The sequence below is a fragment of the Phodopus roborovskii genome, unplaced genomic scaffold (genome assembly GCF_943737965.1).
Source record: "Phodopus roborovskii unplaced genomic scaffold, PHOROB, whole genome shotgun sequence".
Taxonomy (NCBI): domain Eukaryota; kingdom Metazoa; phylum Chordata; class Mammalia; order Rodentia; family Cricetidae; genus Phodopus; species Phodopus roborovskii.
The window spans coordinates 494,035-517,743 of NW_026125543.1; the positions used below are offsets into that span (position 1 = coordinate 494,035).

General features: G+C 38.1%; 1 protein-coding gene across 3 annotated transcripts in view; it reads left to right on the plus strand.

Annotated features, from left to right (window-relative positions):
* Trpc4 (transient receptor potential cation channel subfamily C member 4) overlaps positions 1-23,709 on the plus strand; it is a 160,040-nt gene that overhangs the window by 123,723 nt on the left and 12,608 nt on the right. For all 3 annotated transcript variants that reach the window (XM_051176934.1, XM_051176935.1, XM_051176933.1), the window contains exons 6-8: positions 9,075-9,388; positions 16,046-16,241; positions 19,070-19,264. In XM_051176934.1, coding sequence (XP_051032891.1) covers positions 9,075-9,388; positions 16,046-16,241; positions 19,070-19,264 — 705 coding nt within the window. The remainder of the gene's footprint in view (positions 1-9,074; positions 9,389-16,045; positions 16,242-19,069; positions 19,265-23,709) is intronic.

A 23,709-nucleotide genomic window follows, 5' to 3' on the forward strand; every position in this document is an offset into this window, starting at 1 on the left:
GCTCTGTGATTCAGTCCCTCAGATGTATCTACAGAGTCAATTTGGGCCAGCCTAGACATATATACATACCTACATATATATTTCTCATCATTTCACAAAATTCTAGGGTTATATGACTATAGCTGTACTCTGACACTTCCACACTTCCAGGTATGTAGAAATCTCCAGAAAAGCTTGCTAAACTTTGATGCCTCTTCTCTAAGACAGGATTTTAAATTGGTTCTATCTTGGGAGGATCTGAATTTGTATTTCTAGTAGGATAATCTGATGCCTGGCATCTTGTTATTGTTTGGGACTTTTTTTTTTATCTTTGTTGATATCACACTTGTACATGTTGATAGAATGCAACATGATATTTTAAGACATGTTAGAATGTGTACTGATCAGATCAAGGTAATTACTACCTACATCCCTTTATCATTTCTTTGTGTTTAGAACCTTCAAAGACTTCTCTTCATGTTCTTCTCTCTCTCTCTCTCTCTTTCTCTCTCTCTCTCTCTGTGTGTGTGTGTGTGTGTGTATATGTATATATATATATGTATATATATATATATATATATATATATATATATATATATACTATGTGTGTATGCAGGTGTGTAAGGTGTGTGTGTGTGGGTGGGTGGGTGGGTGGGTGTGATTATAAGCTCCAGTCACACTCACATGATCTAATATATGGCAACTTTGAATTTTAAAGTATATATTATATGTAACCATATATGTGGTTATAACTAAAGAGAAAAATATCTCATATCTGGTTTCTGGCATGACTTCAATAGAGAATCAGAAAAGAAATACACACATTTCCCATTATTAATCTTCCCCAGCCCCCCTGCTATCCTTTTTAATTTTAAATTTAGGGTTTTTGTTTTTGAGAATTTCATACATGCTTATTGTATTTGCATCATGTCCACTCTATCTCTCTTCCCCTTCTCATTCCTCCTGTGCCATCCACTCCCTTGCAAATTCATGACCTCCTTAATTACTGCTCTTACACATCTCAGTTGCCCCCTGCTTGTTTCTGGCCTCCTGAGATGACCTCCGGTCCTTGGTGCTCAGCTTTCAGACTAGTGTTTAACCTCTGAACATAAGATAGAACAGGGCACTGAAGATCTCTCTGTGTCCAGCTCATTGCACTCAGCAGAAATCCATGGTTTGATCGTATTGCCATAAGTGGGATGAATCCATTTCATGGCTGATTAACATCCTGTTTTTTGTGTCCTACATTTTATTTATCTATCTGTTCTCTAATAAAAAATGATTATGATTGACTCTGGCATTGCCTATTGTAAACAATGCTGCCAGAAGAGTATGGGTACCTCTCTGATGTTATTTCTCATTTTGAAAATTTTGTGTTTTGACCCTATTCATTCCACTCCCTAGTGCTTCCAGGTCCACCCCACTTCCTCGGGAGCCCAACTTTGTGTCCTCTCTTTTTCCTAACATATACTCTCCTTATAGTCTTAAGTGTATGGCATTTCACTGTAGTGTGCATGATTAGTCATAGACCACAACCTTAAAGACAACAGACCATCCTTCTCCTAGCAGCTACAAATTGCCAATAGCTCCTCAGCTAGGGATGGGGCTTCAAGACCACCCACCCCCATTGTGGAATTTGTCTGGCTAAAGCTTGTTCTGGTCTTGTGCATACTGTCACAAACACTGTGTACTGTGAGCACATAGGTACAAGTGGCTTACTCATCTGGAAAACACTCTGCCATTGTTGTCACTTATCACCTCTTGCTCTCCAAGACATTCTACATTCTGTGCCTTCTTCCACAATGACCTCTGAACCTTGGGGAGAAGGAGTGAGATAAAGAGGTCCCATTTAGGGTCTAGAATTCTAGTCACGCTATACATTTCGTCTCTGCAAAAAGTGGCTTCTCTGAAGAGGGCTGACATGTGCATTCATCTATGGGTGTAATGATGTGTTATTAGTAGTCAGTTTAACAAACATACTGCTTTGATATTTTGACAGTGTTTCCTATTCTAAAACTGCCTGATATGAGTCTTTACAGTATTCTGTTTTTAGTTTAGTGAAATTCCTTAGATATTGCTCTACCTTAGGGATGCACTTGTTTACATTCCTACCAGCATCTTAAGAGTTTTCGTTCTTCTGAGACTTACCACAAATTTTTATCTTTTGACCTATTTAATAGTAAGTATTCTGACATAGAGAAATGGTAGCTTCTTTTGCTTTGGGCTTACATTCTTATGATGATTTGTGACACTGGACTTCATTTCATGTACTTACTGGATATTTGTGTTTTATCTACTGAGAAATGTCCATTCGGATCATCGACCCTCTTTAAAAACTGAGTTACTTGTTTTTTGTCACTGAGCCTTTTGTAGTTTAAGGAAGCCACTTTGAAGATTGAATCAACAAAAATCTCTTTAAATACCATTATATTAAAAACACTTCAAGTAAAATAAATATGCACTCACATTAATATGATACACTTTTCATGTAGGTGGTTTCCCATATGTCAGAACTCAAGTGTTTATTGTGTACATTCATATAGATGTTGAGCCTTTATATCGGGGCGGGTAAGGAGAGGGAGAGAGTGTGTGTGCCCGCTAGAGCTAATTCCCTTATAGGACATGTTCCCAGTATAAACCCTTGAAGACTTATCTCCCACAGACTCTCTAACACCCCTGTCACCACAAGCTGTAGGTCCTTTAATGGACATTGCAGATCCAAATGAAAACATAGCTTTTGAAACCAAGGCTGTGATGTGACTACGGCTTATATAATACTTCCTACTTGTACTGCCTGAATCAAGCTACTTAATATCTAAATACCTTTTTTTCTCAAAAACAGCAATGTGAGGAGTTCATATAATAAATATGTATTTACTCAGACTTTGTATAATGCCCTAAGATGATTTTTGCCACTGTGATAAATACCAAGATCAAAAGCAACTTGGGGAGGAAATGGTTTATTTCCTCTTAGAGTTTATAGCCCATCATGCCCATCATGAGAAGAAGTCTGGGCAGGAACCTGGAGGCAGGAACTGGAGCAGAGATCATGAAAGAATACTGTTTACCACTTGCTTTTCAAAGCTCGTTCAGGTTGTTTTCTTACTCAGCCCATGGCCACTAGCACAGAGGTAGCACCACCCAAAATGGACGGCATCATCCTATGTCAGTCATTAAACAAGAATACACACCAAAGGCTGGCCACCAGGCCAATCTAATGAAGGAAATTCTTCAACTGGCCTCCCTATTTGCCTGTTTGTAGATGCCTTTCACTTGTGCCAGGTTGACATGAACTAACCAGCATGTACATATAAAGAAACAGTGTTACACTGCGTGTAGACAGGGCATACAAACACACAGGACTTCACTTTTCTCTTTGAGTGTCAAGTTTGACTGTGCTTCCTTTGCATGCTTTATTGCTTTTTATACCTCATGGGATGATTGTTTTTTAATTTTTCTCCTAATACACAAGAGCTTGTTGTTTTACAGAACGCAATTTTAAATCTTATTTTGGCTTCATTGAGACTGGTTCAGTCTCACTTTCCACCCACCCCATTTCTACATGTTAAGCTTATCTCTCAAGTTCAGCTTCAGTCATTTGAAAGGTATCATTAAATCTCTATAGCTCTTGACTAGGTAGCACGTATGTTCAACAGTCAAAATTGTTATGAATAATTTTAAACAAGTGATTGTTTTCACAGCCATGGTAGAGTTTTGAACATCATTTTGATAAACAGCTCTGACTGTGTGACTTCATTGAATCTCTCTTTTATCAGTTAACAGGTGGACAAGGACTGTTGCTTCTGTCTTATGAGTGAGTGATGTCACATCAGAGTCAACTCCTCAAATGCAGTCTTTTCTGTGATATACTTCAGTTTTGCATCAAGAATCTATTATAGACAATTGAATCCTACTTGTTTTTTCTAGAATTATCTGCTTGGGAAGAAATTCTTATGCCTTTCTCTTGATTTTTTTTTTTTAATTTTATTAGCGCAAAGGGAGTAGACATTCAAATTAATATATTTTTTCCTGTGATCTCATGTGACAAAAGGGCTAGTCAGATTTCATTACTACATCATATACCTGAGACAATCAACTTATAAATAGAAAAGGTCTTCTTTGGTTCACATATTGAAGGTGGTTGTTCGTGTTCACTTGGCATTTCTGTAATATGTTAGGAAATACATGACAGAGAAAACTAGCCATCTATAAGTGGGACAAAGAGAAATGAGGAAGAGAGGAGGCTCTGATAATGCCCTCAAAAGGCATCTCTCTAAGTGATACAACCTCCAAAAGGTTTTTACCATCTGTCCCATGAGCACCAAGCTGGAGGTTATGACTTTAGCAAATGAGCCTTAGGAAGATATTCTAGTTCTGACTATGGCAACAGACATTTTCATAATACATCCATCTAAAAGTTTAACTTGGTTTGATTGACAGTTTGACTTTTATGAATATGCACCAGCTTATAAAGGGCATGAAGATGAAGTAGCATATTTTCCTATAGTCTGGGAATGTATGATCCAATATTATGATTCACTCCATCATCAGCTCTTAACACTCCTGCCAAGGTCTTCATGACTTGGTCCAATCTATTCAGGCTACTCTCACTGTTCCTAAACCAACTATATCCAGAAGCTCACATTTCTACAAATGATTCACCTTCTGTATCTTCCATCTTTAAACATGTATGATTCTTCTCGTGATTATAGAGCTTCAAAAGTAAAGAATGTCAGAAGACATGCTCCATTCAGGAGACATGAGGATCCTAACAACACATGGCTAAGTATGTCTACAAAAAAAAAAAAAAAAAAAAAAAAAAAAAAAGAGAATTTCTCTTAGAAAGGTTAATCTCAGCAGAAATGGTGACTTTAGGCAAAATTGCATCACAATGACTTGATGGGGTGGGGAAATGATGTACATGATGGTTACGGAAAGGTAGGTGTTTAGAACACCTGCTATTCTCTCCCTCACATATTATTCTATAACACTGTGCTATCATCTTGGGCCTTTGGGATACTAATGTTCACTTATCTCCTTCTGGGGTAGCAATGGGCATTTCTTGATTTGTGTCTGTCTGTTTCATTGTCATATAAATCTGTGACATGGTGGTTTCTCCTTCCAACATAAGTGAGTACCTTCAGGAAAAACTCCAACTCCTCCTATGTCCCCCCAATACTCCCTCCCTCTCTCTGTCTCTCTCTGTCTCTCTCTGTCTCTCTCTCTCTCTCTCTCTCTCTCTCTCTCTCTAACTCATGACCTATGACCTAGTCTTTATTTTAGTATACACACACACACACACACACACACACACACACACCTGATGAGTCCATTTGGTGTTGCGCATATGTACATGTATTAGGGATGAGCACTTGAGATTGGATAACCTATTGGGGGCTCCTTCCTAGGGAAGACATTATCGCTGTATCAGCAGCAGACAGATTATCCCGGTATCAACAGTCATTCATTGCCTATATCTCTTCATCTAGGAGCAGGGCCTTGTGAGATTTCCTCCATCCACATTGTAGGTCAGCTGGTGTTGTCTTGTTTAGGTGACCATATTATTGATATTTCATGGCTGTAGCTTCCCTGTCATGTATAGAAGACACTGTCTCACAGAAGGTGTCCTGTCTTCTGGCCTTACAATCCTTCTGCTCCCTCTTCCAAGATGTTATTTGAGCCTTAGGTATAGGCGTTGCATCGTAGATATATCACCTAATGTTTGGCACCCACAGTCGGCTGTTCTCTACATTTTGGCCAGTTGTAGATTCCTATAATAGAAACATATGACAGTTTTTTTTAATAACTGAGCAAAAGAAAAATAAAATTTTCAAATTTCAGTTTATGTTTTCCTTGATGTTTCTATTTCTTTGTTAAATTTTTCTCATACCTTGAATTGTTTTCATTATTTCATTCACCTGTAGTTTCAGTCTTCATTGAGGCATTTTTTCATATCCTTTTTCAGATTATTAGAATACTCATAACTGCTATTTTGAAGTGTTTGTCTTGTGAATCAGCTAAACCAATTTTCTTGAGGAATGCTGCAATTTGAGTGCTGGCTTCTGGTGGGAGTACAATGTCTTGACTGTTGATGGCTGTATTTTTGTGCTGGGAACTAGACACCTTTTGTTACAGCATTTGTGGTGTTTCTAGGTATAGCTATGTGGTCTTACCTTTGTTGGGTGTGTGTTCAGATCTTTGGCTGCTATTACCCCACTTTGAAAGGTGGTTACACAGAAGAATAATGCTTGCTTTTCAGTATTATGGCCATTCTGTGTCTTAGGATTCAGACTGATTGTTCTAAGATTTGAACTTCTTGTTAGACTCCAAACATACATATTGGTGCAATGGATGATGCAGTGGGTAGGGTTGGTGGTATGCTAGAGGAGAGGAACTGACTCTTAAGGTTACTTATGTGACTTGGGTCCTGTCTTAGTCAATATCCTATTGCTGTGAAGAGATACCATGACTGCAGTAACTCAGTTTCAGATATGAACAAGTTTTACAGTTTTAGTCCTTCATTGTCATGGGAAAAAAAGCATGGTGGAACACAGGCAGAAATGCTGTTGGGGAGAAGTATCTGAGTGCTGCATCTTGTGCTGGCTGACTGGCTGAGAGAAGGAGACTCTGGGCCTGGCTTGGGCTTTTGAAACTGTAAAGTTCAGCCCCAGTGACACACTTTCTCCAACAAGGCTATATCTCCTATTCCTTTCCTGATTCAAATTTTCAAATTTATGAGCCTATGAGAGCCATCCTCATTCAAACTATCACAGGTCCACCTCCACTAAGGGAGATGGAGGCAGAATTAGAGGTACCCAGGAATGGCAGCTTGTCTGAAGGGGATGTAGGCTATTGTGAGGAGGCTGGATTATGGGTTCCCTAGAAAGAACAGGTGAGCAAAAATAGGAGCAGCCTCCCTGAGCCCCAGTCAAATGTAATGGCTATAGGGTCCCTTCAGCTTGTTGGGGAGTCACAAAAAGACTGGAGGTGAGACCATAGGAGTGGCTGAGTTGGGCAGCAATGCAGAACAAGGCAGACTCTGCAACCACATCCCTGTGAAGCTGAGACCCAAGGGGATGAAGGTGGACTAGGAAGAGGAGCTGGGACCAGAGTCAAATTTCCAAATTAACATCCAAAAATAGGTTTAGAAAATATGCGTAGTAGCCAAACACTTTTTTCTCTATAGATTTAAAGAACATTGTGGTTTGCAAAGCTTTTTAATTGCTTCTTCAAACAATGGCTTATTTACTTTATCTCAGTGTGCAGCACAGGCTAACTTTGAACTCATCATATAAATTATGCTGCCCTCCAACTCACAATCTTCTTGTGAGACTTAGGTGCTGGGATTACAGGTGTGCACTGCTATGCCTGGCCCAGTGGCCTCTGAGAAGCCTAAGAAAATGATTTGTGCAGGTTTAAAGCACAGCCAAAAAGAATGAACCAAAGCACCAAGGACTCACTCTATGTCTCTATTCTCCGATAGGAACCAAGATGTCTGCATCAGAAAATGGATGAATTATTAATTTGCACTGTTACCTGAGCATCAGTCCTCATGTTTTAATTCTCAGTGGGTGTGTGTGTGGTGAGAGCCAGATGTGCCCAATGCACAAGGGGTTTATACCACAGGAAAGGAAATTGGAAAGTATACATCTCAGAATTTACAGGATGCAGCTGAACTAGCTGTCCATTTTTTCCCCTGCAGAGAGAAAGACTTTAATGTTCTTAAGTAAATAAATATTCTCTGGAGAACAAGGTCTCTGTGTTTATTATCCAGGGAATGGGAGCCTATGGCTCCAGGGAGGATATTTGTGAGTCCCTTGGGAACCTTTGTAACTTTTAACAGTAGTTTGCCTATGCAACACTATTAAACCCAAAGAGCAGCAATGATTGCTCAAAAGCCCTAACTGTATGTAGAATGTTGCTGTCTATAAAGCATCACATCCTAACAGGTACAGCCCCACTGGGCTCTGAATCCAGCATAGATGCTTATATTAGGACAGAGCTAATGTTTCTTTCTTTAGATTTCCCCTTATGATTCCTTTGGTCATAAGCCAAGATCATGCACTCAGAAGGGTTCTGTGTACATCGGGTGCTTAGTATAAATACACTCTGTAACAATGCCATTATGGCTTCTACATCAGGTTGCCTCCAACTGCTGCAAAACTGTTAATAAGGCATAGCCTCTCCTCTATATTGGGCCCCTAAAAGCCTTGACAACATTGAGACTCTATCCACTTCTAACCTCTTCTCCCCTGTCCTCACAATACTTTGTGCTAATGTCCATAAGTGTTTCTGTTATGTATTTATGTCCTAGTCTATAACTATGTTATGGACAAAAATATATCCCTTAAGGACTCTGTACACAGTGTAGAGTGTTGCACATTTCATCATTATCAAAAATTTACTTCCTCTTTCATACTGTATATAGTTGTGACTCAAGAGCACTGACTAGGATTTTAAACAATAATCATTCTTGTTCAGACTTCATTGGTTTATAATGTCTGCCACCCAAGCAAGAGTCTAAAAGTTGAATCTAGTCAGTTGAATAATTTGAGGAGTTCTGTTCTTTGCAAGATTTTAAAATACAACATAGCAGTCAAAAACTAATTGATCAGCATGTGAAAAATTTAACACATGGACATAAGTTAAAAAATAAGGACATACTTGTACAGCCATGTAAATTAAAGCTCATGAATTATAAATTAATGAATTTCTGTCTTGTATAGCTTACCCTAGGTCAGTGGTTCTTAACCTTCCTAATGCTGTGAATCTTTAATGTAGCTCCTCATGTTGTGGTAACCCCCACCCATAAAATTATTTTAATTGCTACTTCACAACTGTAATTTTGATACTGTTGTGAATCATAATGTAAATACCCATGTTTTTTGATGGTCTTAAATGACACTGTGAAAGGGTCATTCAATCTCCAAAAGGGATGTGACCCACAGGTTGAGAACCACTGTTCTAGCTACTGCCATCATAAAGGATGAATACCTTCTAAAGAGTGGCTGAGGTGGACCCATGAAAGCACCACATAACTGAACTTGAATCTTTCAGCATGTATGTTTACTTCCCCTTCATTTCTGTTTCTCCAGTACAGTGCTCTGAACCCACGGGAATCATGGGACATGTGGCACCCCACCCTGGTGGCAGAGGCTTTATTTGCCATTGCAAACATCTTCAGCTCCCTGCGCCTGATATCACTGTTCACTGCAAATTCTCATCTGGGACCTCTGCAGATATCTCTAGGAAGAATGCTTCTGGACATCCTAAAATTCCTATTCATATACTGCCTCGTGCTGCTAGCATTTGCAAATGGCCTAAATCAACTGTACTTCTACTATGAAGAAACAAAGGGGTTAAGCTGCAAAGGCATACGCTGTGAGAAACAGAATAATGCATTTTCCACGTAAGTTGGAGAGGCATTGCTCTTGGTAACACTGGGAGGAGTTAAGATTATATGCCTTCTCAAATTTGAAAAATCCACCCCATGGTTGCAAAGGAAATGGAGAATTAAAGCTATGAATAATGCAGGAAGTGGAATTAACATGACGTTGAAAAAAAAATGTAGTCTGGCGTTAAGAAAAAAACTACCGGGTACATTTATTTTAAGTTTTAGTAATGGTCTTTTCTTTTAAATGACCTTGTGAAAAGGAAAGCCTATATATCCTGTCTGAAAATGCAGAATTCAAAAAGGAAGCCTATGTATTATTGACGTCTTATAAGTATGCAATCTTGTTGTAAAATCCAAGTGTTTTGCTGCATTTCCACATGGCCCTTCATATCTTTCTTTTGACTTTTAGTGTGGTATACAAAAACATAAGCATACAAATATTGCCCAAAATGGACACTCACATCTCCCCATTATTACCTAGGTAACATTTCCTGTTAGCTTAAATGAGGACGAGCAATTGCACATAGCCACTGTCCACTTCTTGTGACTCTCATAAGCAGAACTGATGGCAACCCACACTCGTGAGAGACTCATGTGCTATGCCATCATCTCACAGGCTTTTCTACCTGTGTCCATTTCCTGGTCACTGAGAGAAACAAAGGTTATCAGGTTAAGAAGCAACCCCACTTGGACACATGCCTGTTTTGTAACTTGAATAACCAGCCTTTTTCATGGATCCTCATACTGCAAAAGAAACAGCAATTTTCCAACTAGAAGGTATTTCACATAACCTAAATCACTCCTAGCTAAAACATTCTAGTTGGTTTAATCCTGCATCTGTTTGCTTTTATCCTGATATTTCAAACTCCACTTTAATTAACCAACATCTGCTTTCCCGCTCAGAAAATTTTAATCTCACCCTTTTAAATTTGATACAAACCAGCAGTTGTAAGAAACCATGTGATCCTGATTCGCATGTCTCATTTCTATCATTCTTAGGTCGACTCCTTGGCCCAGACAGTTTGGCCTCCTCCTCAGCTGTCTTCTGTCCTTGGGTTTCAGGGAGGTGGTGGAAACTCCTTTGGTGACATTCTTGCTTGCTAGGACCTTACATGGCTGAACTTATTTCCTGGCCATGTGTGTGGGTTCTTTTCCTTGTTAATTAGCCCAAGACAATGAGGACAAGAGATTCACAAGAACCAGATCCTAGCACCCTCCTTCTGTGCCTCTCAGAATCTTCCTGGATACTGTCTGGTGGCTGATTGTCTATGTGGCTTTATGGTAGAGAGCACTGTCCTAAGCCCCATCTCCTAAAACCTTTGCTGCGTTCTAATGATGTCCCTTTACAAGCTATTTCCTCCTCCTGTGTATGTTGCTAAGTCCTTCCTATGTGCTGTGTTCCTGAAGGAACACCTACACAGAACCTACAATGGAGTCCCTACTTCCCTCATCCATTTCAATTTAATGGACAACATCTTGCTCAAAACCCAACCCTTCTTACCTGCCTGGCCCCCCCAACTCTCCCCCAGAAACAAGTCTACTGTCATACTATCCTTGTTTATGGTAACCTAAATTCCCAGTCATCCCCCTGTAACTAATGTTGGTTTATTAGTAAGAAATTAATTTTAATATCAGACCAAAAACATTATGGTTATATCCAATGTAAATTTCTGACATAGATTTAGTCCAAAATTAAATGTTAGATTGTTTCAACTTAAGTATGTTTTTTTTTTTTTAATTTCCTTGTGCTCATGATTTTTTTTATGCCTGGAAAGGCAATGGATAATTACATATCTCAGATATTACAGGACTAAATAATTTGATACCCTTCCCCAATGATCAGATGTTTCATCTAAATTATTTTTCCTGCAAATGGCAATTATGTTTTTCTCAATGATATTAAAAGCTAAATGATACAACTAACCCTGAATATTTTTAAATAGGCTGTGTTAGGCTTAAGCTTATCCCTAGCTGACTCTGCTTTGATGTAACAGATGTCTGTCATCCTAAAAGGGACATATGGCAACACTTGGTGTCTCTTGTTATCTACACTTCATAGCTTCTTTCTTTCATTTTCAGGTTTGCTTCAGAGATTATATCCAAATGGCATTAAAATCAATTCATAGAAAATGCCCAATGCACTGCCTATGCTAGCATCTCAGGTCCTCAAAGGCAGTAGCAAATCCTGAATGGTATTATTTTTGGTAGAGTGTCATTTCTTTTTATTTCATTAACTTGTTACCCCTCCCTCCTGTACTGCAGTTGTCTGTCTGATAATGGGACCTGCTCTTGTCTCCTTCTTTTCATCAATGTCATCCAGTATAAACATCTTTGTTCACCTTTCAGTCATTCTTCGTTTAGCACCTGTGTGCAATGTAGGGCATTGTAATTAATCAATGGTTCTAGTGGACAGTAATAACCTTATAGCATACTCAGTATGACTCCCAAAGGAAAGCTTCCATCACGGAGAGCTCACTGGTCTCTTTCCAGACTTCCCCTTCCTCATTCCTAACTCTCTTAGCCACGCAGTGAAATGAAAACTTGGGTTTGGCATTGTGCTTTCTCCCCTCTTCATTCTACATGTCTTTCTCTCTCTCAGCACCATTATCTTGTCAATATCTTCCCTTACTCACTACCCAGGCCCAAGTTGACTTCCTCTGGACAGTGAGTCTGTTCTGTTGTCTGTCTGCCCATCTGTCTGTCTACATCCTTCTTGGGAAAGAGCCTTCTAGACCAAGATTACAGGCCCCACCATCTAAAGTTCCCAGTGATTTCCTACCTCTTCCCAGATTCACCCCTAACTTTGCTGGACCTTCTCAGTCCTTCAATGACAGTCTGGACTTTGCTTCTTTTTCCAATTTTTGTCAAGTTCTTACCATTGTTTTACTCTCTCCTGAAAAACTGATTGTGAATCTCCAATATATTCTTTTATTTTCTAGTCCATTGCCCCTTACTTTGCCTTTACACTTCTCAATCTTTTATTATTCTCAGATATACTTTTTCCAGTACACATCTCCTGATGCTGTGGGCTCTTAGTGAGTACAGACTATGGCTTGGGTTTGTACCAGGCTTTTTCTTTGGGGTCACGCAACCACTTCCCAAATCATGACATGGAGATGTATTATTAGTTATGAATGTTCAGCCTTAGGTTATGCTCATTTCTTGCTGGCTCTTATAACTTAACCTGATTCTCTTCATCTAAGTTTTGCCTTGGGGCTTTTTAACCTTTCCTTCTGTTTGTCCTTCTTTGTGTCTGCTGGTTGGCAGCTGCCTCGCTGAGCCTGACTATCTTCCTCTCTTTCTCCTTTGTTCTTTCCCATCTTCTTCTAGTTTTCTCCTCCTGTTTATTACCTTTGCCTGCCAGTCCCCCTCTCTGCCTGGCTATTGGATGTTTAGTTCTTTATTAGACCAATCAGGTGCTTTAGGCAGACAAGGTGAAATATTAGGCAGACAAGGTGAAATAAATGCAAAACATCTTTACTTAATTAAACAATTGTAGCATAAGCAAATGTAACACACCTTTACACAGTTAAAGTAATATTCCACAGCATAAGAAAATGTAACAAATCTTTGCCTAGTTAAAGTAATGTTACATAATATGAGTCTGTCTGCTAAGTCTGCCTTTTTCCAAAAGCAAATTAATGCATCTCCCAGTTCCTTTCATATTTTGTAGTTTTCTCATTGACATATGAAAAACTTTTCAACCTTAAAAGACTCCCAACTTTTTGGTGACTGAAATAATTCTATTCAGAAGTTTAGCTAACTGCCTAACAGAGGGCATGAAGTGGGGGCCATGAGCCTTAGGACATTGTCTGATTAGGCAAAGCTCATTTGTGTGTATTGGAGCTCAGTTGATAATGTCTTAGACTGGCCAATTGAGGTCATACTGTACATATTTTAATATGACCTTTTGGGTGGAAAACAAACATAAATGTTGAGTTTTGTCTTGCCATGATTTTGTTTGTTCATCATTTTAGTCTTATAGGACAAACTGAAATCTCAACATCAGAACACATTCCTTCGATTATTCCATGTTTTTAGCTGTAAATATTTAGCCAAGAAGGAACAGGATCATTCAAAAACTACAGCTGAAAAATACATTGATATTGCAATAATTAAAATGTTACTTTCATAAAAGCAAATCTTTGACTCATATAAAGTGGGTCTTCATTTTAGACATCAACACAGATATTGTGTCATGTGAGTTAACTAGGTTGTGGCATTACCTGGGGAAATTAATAAGCATTTACTTTAAAAAAGAATCACTTGTTTTCACTCACACAATGTGGAAAATATCAGCTACTCAAAGGCCTTCTGAGATGTGATCCATCTAATGAATCCTAAATTTATGGACAGTGTGAGTCTCAATGGACTTGAGAACCAATAATATTCTTGGAAGCAATGGCATTGAAATATTAACCTACATAACAGTCAAATGAAGAAACAACTCATTGAGGGATACCTGAATACCAGGTACTTAGTTCACACGAGAAGCAACTATATTTTAGCTTAGCCTTATAAATTTCACCACTGATTTGCTCCACCAAAAGAAAACTCTCCAGTTAATCACAAAATGTCATTGTGCATTTTCTTATGCTAAATCTTAATTTTTAAATGTCTGAAAATATTTGCTAAAATGATTAATGAGCATTCTTTGAAACATGAGATATTTTAGGCCGAAGCAAATGGGAGCTTTCAACCATTGCAGTCCTTTAATTTGCATGGCTGCTTTTATTAGAATGCTTGAGAAAGCAACACTAATGAAAAGGCACTTGTAACATCATTTATTTGTTAGTATTTTATAATGCGTGTGAAGCAATATGTAACTTTTCCTTTCCTTTCTTGTGTTGTGTGTCTGTGTGTTCGTATGTATGATTATGTGCATGTATGTTTGTATGGGGGTACAAGGTATACATGTGCATTTGGGGGGCAGAAGTTGAAGTCTTATGCCTTCCTCCACCATTCTCTGCTTCATCAAGTTGGGGAGAGGGAATCTCTTACTGATCCCACAGTGTGCTGGTTTACTAATATGTCTGCCAGCCCCAAGAATCCGGTCTCCACCTCCTAAAGACTGGGATTATGGGCAAAAGCCACACCTGCCCAGCTTTTGTGTGGGTGCCAGGGACTCAGACTCTAGACCATGGCTTACACAGAAAGGGTTTGATCCACTGAATCAAATCTCAGCTACACCATGTAAGACTTTTCCTGATTTGCTCACTCCTCACTCATTTCAAGACAAACCCATGTGAATTACATTTATATGTTCCTATTAAGAGTCATCATAGTTGAGAAAGAAAGGACACAGTTAAAACACATTAAATCCAGAAGATGCCTAAGAGTTAATGTTGTAATTTAAGAAAAGTGGTGCTCCAGAGAAAGACACCATGGTACAGGATTCAAGCAGAGTAGTTTTTTCTTTTTTTTTTAAAGAGGTCATAAAAAGGGGAGGGAGGAAAGACTGGCCTCTGGGGACAGACAGAGGGAGGGAAAGAAAGAGGGGAGGAGGATGGGAGGTGGACAGAGCCCTTTTAAAAGAGCAGAGGTGGTGCTCTTAGTGGCTGCAGCTGAGGGCATATCCTGTCAGAACCCCAACGACAGGCCAGTACAGAGGCCTGAATACTAACGATTACTAAAACTTAAGGCATTAGAATCTTGAAGTAAACTAAAACATTTTTATGAACTTTTCCAGAGTCAATGAATTCATTTAGCCTTCCTGACAGTTCAGAGACCCCACTGGGCTCTCCCATGTGACCAAATCTTCATCTTCTCACATCATACAACAGCTTTCATTCTCACTACATTTGGTCAAAACAGCACGTTTGTTACAGTCATCAGTCACAGCATTTAACTGTTACACAATGTAAATAAAATTAAATTTCATCCTCTAGAGGCAGCTTTTCAACACAATTACCTTGAGAGTGTAAAATGGGCCTTGAAATTCAAAAGGAAATTGTAGTGTCTAAGCATTCTAAGACAATCTGCTTTCTGAAGCAGTATGCTATGTTCAGGTCCAATTAAAAAGGCAAAAAATCTAAAAAAACAGAAACAAAGCCATTTGTTTTTTTGTTTGTTTGTTTTAATCTTTCTGAAAGTAAAAGTAAAGCAGAGACAGGCATGCCTGGCTTTTGTGGAGTAGGTTTAGGAGTAACTATCCTGTAGATTTTGAGGCAGGCAGAAAACAACAAGCTTTCTATGAGTGGGAACAAATAGTAAATATTTTAGACATGACCAGTGCAAAATAAACCATAGACAATTCAAAAAATAGAAAAGGGTGACTATGTCTCATAAAGTTTGATTTACAGATGTTAAGATATAAACTTTACAGATGTTAATATACATAACTTACATGTATCATACATATTATATTGTGATCCTTTTATTTTTCCTCAACTACTTGAGAAATTAAAAAGTATTCCTAACCCAAAAATCATGTTTTTCCAGGGTCTGAATCCTCCTTTACCCACTTGCTCAAACAAACAAAATGAGGCTTTCAATGTTCTTTTTAGAATAAAACAAATAAGAAAAACAAGTATAATTTTGGTATCAGTTTGATAAAAAAGTATTTTAAATTATTTTATTAAGTTTAATTTTGTAATTTTGCTTGAAATCAGTAGCCAATACATGTACACACGGAAAGTAAGATAACATTATTACTTTCTTGTTTTATTCCAGGTTATTTGAAACTCTACAATCCCTGTTTTGGTCAATATTTGGACTCATCAATTTATATGTTACCAATGTCAAAGCCCAGCATGAGTTCACCGAGTTTGTTGGCGCTACCATGTTTGGGACATACAATGTCATCTCCTTGGTCGTCCTATTGAACATGTTAATTGCTATGATGAATAATTCTTACCAACTAATTGCTGTAAGTTGATAGCTATGCTTTTAATTCAATATCCTATCAGCATAGAGTTGTTCTTAGCTGTATTCTATCTTATCATCATAGTGAATAAAGTCAATAATTTGCTGTTGATAAGAGAGATCAGAATAGTAAATGCTTAACTGGTGATGTCTAAAAACAGCAGTGTAGCATAAGTAACTGCATATTGTTCTATTTTATACACAGAGTAACATGGAAAATTAAATCAGCCTATATTGCCAGGGAGCCATTGCCATGAAACAGTTTAGAAAGAGGTTGCTCACTTCTAAGGAGACCATCAGGCTCTGTGGTCATCTCCTCTGTTCCTCTGACTTGCTAACTCAGCATAAACAAATTCATGCCAGGCTGGAAAGTTGACAGGAAATACAAGAGATGAATCTGGTAAAGGGAAAGCCATAAATGTTCGGTTTCTTAAAGCTGAGAAAAAGCAGGAGCTAGAGAGATAAGGTCCAACAGTTAAGAACACTCACTGCTCTTCTAGAGGTCCCAGGTTGAATTGCCATCACCCACATGGAGCTATCTGCAGTCTCTATTACAGTCTCAGGGGATCCAATGCCTTCTTCTGGCCTCAGCTGGCACAAAGCACACATGTGGTTCACACATAGACATGTAGGCAAAATATCCATACACATGAAATAAAATTTTTTGAAAGCCTAGTAAAAGCAACAAATATGGAAATGATCTTGAATTCTCTGGAGACAAATACATAGTATAACATATATTATTTAAATTCTGGCTTGCAAAAAAAATCATTTATTTACTCAAAACTTTTGCCTAGGCATGTTGCTTACATCTGTAATTCCAGCAGTTGGAAGGCTGAGACAGACCAACTGTATTCAAAGCTAGCCTGAGCTACATAGTAACTTCCAGAACATCCTGAACTAAAACATGTGACCTTGTGTCAAAAAGCATAAATAAACAAACAAATGTCTTATCAACTGAGTGATTATGGATGAGTAAATACTTGTTTTCTTAACAAGGACTGTTACAGAAACAGTACAGTAACTGAGATGAAATACTTTATCCACCTGAACTTACAAATTAGTGGTCTAAGTCTACGGAAAACAGCTATAGTAACAAATTAGTGGTTCAAGTCTATAGGAAATAGCTATAGTAACAAACTAAAACTTACCATGGCACAAAACATGCATGTGAAGTCTTTCCTAATCACAGCTTAGTATGCAGTCTATATGACAGTTTGTCCATTTGTCACACATAATAGCAGTTATGTCACATCCTTGAATCTATAGCAGACCTTTTGAACTACTAGAATGATATTTGTCAAACAACACTCTTAATTTTAGTTCAATTTTCTTTGCAGAGGTAAAGTTTTCTCATTCCCATCACTGAAGAAAAGTTGAGCAAGACAATAGAATACAGCATTTGTGTTACTGGTTCTTAGACTATGTGTAAAAAGTCCTCTGGCTCTACCAATCTGGCAAAAAGTATCAGAATTTGTGGTTATACAGAACATCAGGCAGCATCCCAGACCCTAAGGTTTTTATGGATAGACTCTACATATATCCAGAGTAACAGAAAACAAACAAAACAAAACAGAATGATCACCACCAAGCTAAGGACAGACACTGCCAACATTTTGGGTCCTGTGAAATATTAGATGCCCCAGCTTTGTCCAGAGGAAAACATTACATAAGAGTAACATGACACTGTCTCACCACTTTTTGGTGGATCTTGTTTTTCTAGGCAATGGAAGGAAAGCAATCCTCAAATCTCCCTTTTTTATTTAGACCAAATGTTGAAACTGTTGTAAGACAGACAGGCATCAGGACAGAGGCAGTGACCCCTTAATGTCCTGTGATGAAGCTCCTTGGGATGTTTTCATGTCGAGCATCTAACTCTTGTATCTCCCAGAATCTCAAGACTCAGAGATCTCTTTTTGACTCCTGCCACACACACCTCAGTTGCTGAGCTGAATCAATAACACAAGCCATAGCTAAAGCCTTCTAGTACTTTTCATTGCTCAAAAATTTCCTATGTGTACTGTATATCAGTCATATACTTGATTTCTTAAAAGGCCCTTGTCTCAAAACATATATCAGGACAAAAGAAAGTAGTGCATAATTTCAATATTAGGAAGAGAGAGTAGAGAATGCTGTGAATGTCCTTCCATGGTTCCAGGTTTTCTTGAGGTGTGTAACTTGAACTGAGCAATGGTTTATGAGGCATTGTGCTGGACCAGCAGATGATGTTTGGCCACTATCCTAGGGTGCAAATGTCCTGAGTAATAGCTCCTGTGCAGTTGCACCAAGACTCAGTGCTGTGATGTAGGCACTATGCTGCATTGTGTGTTGGAGAAATTTCTCTATAAATTTGCCTCTATTATCTGAAGGTAAGAGAAAATCACCCGTGTGGAAACGTATCCACTCGGACATTCCCTGCAGCACCAAAGCTCATCTGTGAGCATCTATGCAAGTGACATTCATCTGAGCAGTGTGCGAGGCCTGGGCTAAGATGCAAAGCCATGCCTCTAGCTAGCACCTAATGAAACTAAGCAATGCAGTCTTCAGGGCCAGAACCGTAGCATTGCTTCTCAGTCAGAACTAATCACCACAGTCTCTTCAACACACCACAGTAGATCTCTGGTTCCCTGAAGAAGGAAGGATGAACAAAGTGACAGTGATGTGAGTCTGTACAGGGTAAGCCTCTGTCTCTGGGAGTTAGTGGTGTTTTTATAAGCCATATAATTAATGCTCCAACAACCACACTGTGTCCGATTCAGGCTCTGTCTGTGAGAGTTATGTTTCCTTGTTAATTAGAGAACCTATCTGAAGTTGTCATGTTCTCTTGTTCAGGACCATGCAGATATAGAATGGAAATTTGCTCGAACAAAGCTTTGGATGAGCTACTTTGAAGAAGGAGGCACTCTCCCCACACCTTTCAATGTCATCCCAAGTCCTAAATCCCTGTGGTACCTGGTCAAGTGGATATGGACACATCTGTGTAAGAAAAAGATGAGAAGAAAGCCAGAAAGCTTCGGAACAATTGGGGTAAGGACATACTAACATCCTGTTAGTATGACATTGTCACTCATGAGTTGTTGGAGTAGAGTTGAATTGTTACTGAACATGGGCAGATCATATGACTTTCTGTTCTCTCTGATTCTACACAGTGAAGTTTCACTATACACCACTCATGTTTAATTCCCTGTCAGAGCAGCTAGGTCTCTTCCCAAGCCTATTTCCTGAATGAAAGACATCACTCCTGTCTTAATGGGATTGACCCTCTTCAAAGAGGCCTCCTGATTCTGTTAGCATAGGTTTGGGGACACTGCCATCTTTTGCACTCAGGTTTCTAGCTGTCTAGCTGTTTCTAGCTGTCTGTAACAGTGACTTAGCTGTGACATAACTAATGTCTGGCTTTCCCTTTGAACTGTGGAGTACATGAGACATTATGCATGATTTAGTGTTCAAGTCCTGGTGTCCAACATTGGATCCATCATTTAGGATGATGTTGGCTGTTGGTTATGTCAAGTATAGCCTTTTTATTCTGAGATCCATTCCCTGCAGACTTACTATTCTAGGACCTGTGTCAAAGGCATTTTCTGCATTAATTGAGATGATCATGTTAAAATGTTTAGACATTTTTTTTATTTCTTACATTTGTTGATTTATATATGCTCAGCCTCCCCTATACATCCAGGATAAAGAGAGCTTAATCATGGTGGGTAATCTTTTTGATAAATGCTGAATTTGGCATGAAAATAGGGTTTGTTTTAGAGCTTTGCCATCTGTGCTCATTGGGAATGTTGTGCTGTAGTTTTATTCCTTGTGCCTTTACCTCGTTTTGAGATTAGAATAATGCAGAACTTTAGAAGTATAGTTTCTAATCTTTGCATGATTTAAGAAATACTTCTTTTATATTTTCTTTGAAAGTCTGGTAGGATTCTGCTCTGGATCCATCTTGGTCTGGGAATGATTTTTCTTAACCTGGAAGGCATTTTATTACTGTTCTGTTCTCTTTATTATCTGTTATGATTCTATTTAAATTGAAGAGCTCTTCTTGGTTGAACTTTGGTGGTTTGAAGAGCCTGGAAATTCATCCTTTTCTTTTAGATTTTCCACCTTTGTTTAAAAAAACTTATGAAGGTTTTTAAAAAATAAAATATCATAAGATTAAATATGAAAAACACAATGAGAAAAAATAAAAGAGAAGGAAAAGAGACCAAGAAAAGGAACAAGAAACAGATACCCACTTAATTGCATACTCAGGAATCCCATAAAAACACTGAACTGGAAGCTATACTATATTATACATGCAAAGGTCCTGTTGCAGATCTGTGCAGGCCCTGTGCATGCTGCCTCATTCTCTGTGAGTTCATAGGAGCTTTGATCATGTTGATTTATAGGGCCTTGTTCTCCTGTTGTCCTCCATCTCCTTTGGCTTTTGCATTCTTTCTGCCTTCTCATCCACAGGGTTTCCTGAGTCAAGGGGGAAGGGTTTGATGGAGACATCACATTTAGGAGTGGGTCTCTCAATCTCTGCATAATATCTTCCTGTGGGTCTCTGTATTTGTACCCATCTGCTGCAAAACAAAGTTTCTTTGTTAACAACTGAGCAAGTTACTCATCTATAAGTACAGCAGAATATCATTAGGAGTCATTTCATTGGTATCTTTCTTCTTTTTTTTTTTTTATGTAAAGAATAGTACTTGGTTTTACCCAGATCCCTGGAATATCTAGTCTCACCCAAGTGGTGTTGAGTGTGGATTCCATCTCCTGGAGTGGCCTAAAGTCAAATCAGTTATTATTTGCTTATTTCCATAGGCTTTGTGTCATCATTGCTCTAGCATATCTCGTCGGTAGAAAAGCACTGTAAATCAAAAGGTTTGTGAATGGCTTTGTGATTACATTTCTTCTTTAGTAGCATGCAGAGTACCTTCCTGTACCAAAGATGATAGAACATAGGGATGAAGGTTCTATGTAGGCACCACCTCAACTTCTCCATGTTCAGTGAGTTGTATAGCTGTTGTCTTCAGAAATTGGGCCTTATTGTCAGTTAGTGGAGAGCAATCTGTAGTCTTGGCAAGAGCCTGGATTATTTAGCATGTCCATATGACCCCTGTGGCCAACAATTCAATGAGATGTAAACTAATAGAAGCTTTACTTGGTGACCAGAGATGGCCACCTGGGGCTGTGTCTCCTCCCAGCATTATTTGGCAATTTCATTTAGATTGTTTGCATATATAAAATATTATATATATATATATATATATATATATATATATATATATATTATTTCTACCATAATAGGTTTTCATACTATCCCTCAAATGTCCCTTAATTTTATCTTTTTCTGCCAATACTCCCTCATCTTCTCCCCCTCCCCCTTCTCCTTTCCCTCTCTCTCCCTACTTGATCCTCCCACTCTAGGCCTCCACCCATAAACATTGTATTTCCCTTTCTTGAAAATATCTCTCTGAGCCCATAGTCCCTTACTCTATACCTAACCTCTGTGGTTCTACAGATTATAGCTTAATTGTTATTGACTTAACAGCTAATATCTACATATAAGTGAATACATACTAGATTTGTCTCTTTGGGTCTGGGTCAGAATGATTTTTTTCTAGTTATGTCCATTTAACTTCAAATTTCATGATTTACTTTTTAAAGGCTGAGTAATAATAGAATATAGGTTTTAAAAGTAATCACTCAGTAATATTCTGAATATTTTCACTGCTTTTTTTCATATTCCACTGTTGATCTCAATTTTTGTTTGTTTTATTTTGGTTAATTGGGCCAAATGTCTGTCAATAATGTTTAACAAATCTCATAGAACAAGCTCTTAAAATTAAATATTTTAGAAACAAAACAGTACAAAGGTTCAATAAGCCTATTGATTAATATCTGCTTTGATTTTTTTAGTACTTCTTACCTACTGGATTTGAGTTTGGTTTATTCAGATTCTTGAGTTTCATGATTAAGTAATTTACTTGTGTTCTTTCTGTTTTTTCTTAGAGCTGTCAATTTCCCCCTTAGGAGTGCTTTTAACATGTCTCTGAGGTTTTGTTATGTTTTTATTTCATTTTGGGAATATTTTATTTTTTCTTTGGCCCATGTGTTATTCAGTAATGTGCTGTTAAATCTCCATTAGTTGATGTATTTGCTAGAGATTTATTTACTATTGATTTTAAACTTCATTGCATTGTGGTCAGAAAGGTTACATGGGATGATTTTAATTTTTCTGTGTCCCATGATGGAGTCTAATTTAGAGAAGTTTCCATGGACTGCAGAGTAGAATGTCTATTTGTTGGTGTTTGAGTCAAATATTCTGTAGATATCTGTTAAGTCCATTTTATGCACAATGTCATTTAATTCTGGATTTTCTGTTTATCTTCTATCAAGATGACCTGCTCATTGAAGAAAGAGGAGTTCTTTGTTTTCAATAACATTATTTAATATATTTTTTCAAATATTACGATAATAATACCTGCTCGCTTCCTTATCCCGTTTCCTAGGAATACATTTTTCATCTTTTCATGTTAAAAAAGACAAAATGAGTTACCTGTAGGAAACAGAAAGGTAAACTTGATGATGATGTCTGTATCCCATTGTGTATAAGCAGATGAGTGCAGGTGCCTGCAGAGGCCCAGGTACCAGATGCCATGTGGTTGGAATTACACAGATTTGTAAATCTCCTGACTGGCATGCATGCTGGGACCCAAACTCTGGTCTTTTGGGAGAGCAGCAAATGCTCTTAACTGCTTAGCCATCTCATCTTTCCACTCCCGGATTTTTTTCCTTAATCCATTCTATTAACCTGTGTCTTTTGATTAGGAAGTTATTATTTAGAGTTATTATTGAAAGGTATGAATTGACATCAGGCTGTCATTTTGAGGTTTTGTGTGTGTGTGTGTGTGTGTGCTCTAAGTCTTATTTTGTATTTCAGTAACTGTGTCTTCACTTGTTTTCTTTCTGCATCATCTTGCCTATGTTTGTTCTCTTCAGTTTAGTTATCACCACAAGTCTTCTCTGTAGAGCTGATTTGTGGACATGACTTTGATTTTTGTTTGGTTGGTTGGTTGATTTTTTTTTTTTTCCTGTTAAGTCCTGGAAAGTTATTTTTTTATTTTTTTCATCTTTCAACTGCAGCAGGCAATTTTTCTGAGTGCAGTAGTCTGGGCTGACATCTATGGTCTTCTAGAACTTGACATCCATTGTTCCAGACTACCCTGGCTTTTAAAGTTTTCATTGAGAAATCAGCTGTTATTCTGATGGATTTTCCTCTATAGGTCTTACAATTTTTTCTCTTGCATCTTTCAACCATTTCTCTTTATTATGTATATTTAGTGTTTTAGCTATAATATGGCATGGGAGTTTTTTTTTCCTGGTCCTTTCTGTTTGGTGTTCTGTATGCTTTTTGTGTGTTCTTGCATGTACAAGTCTTTTCTTTATCTGTCTATGTTTTCTTCTTTGATCTTGTTGAAGATCTTGAT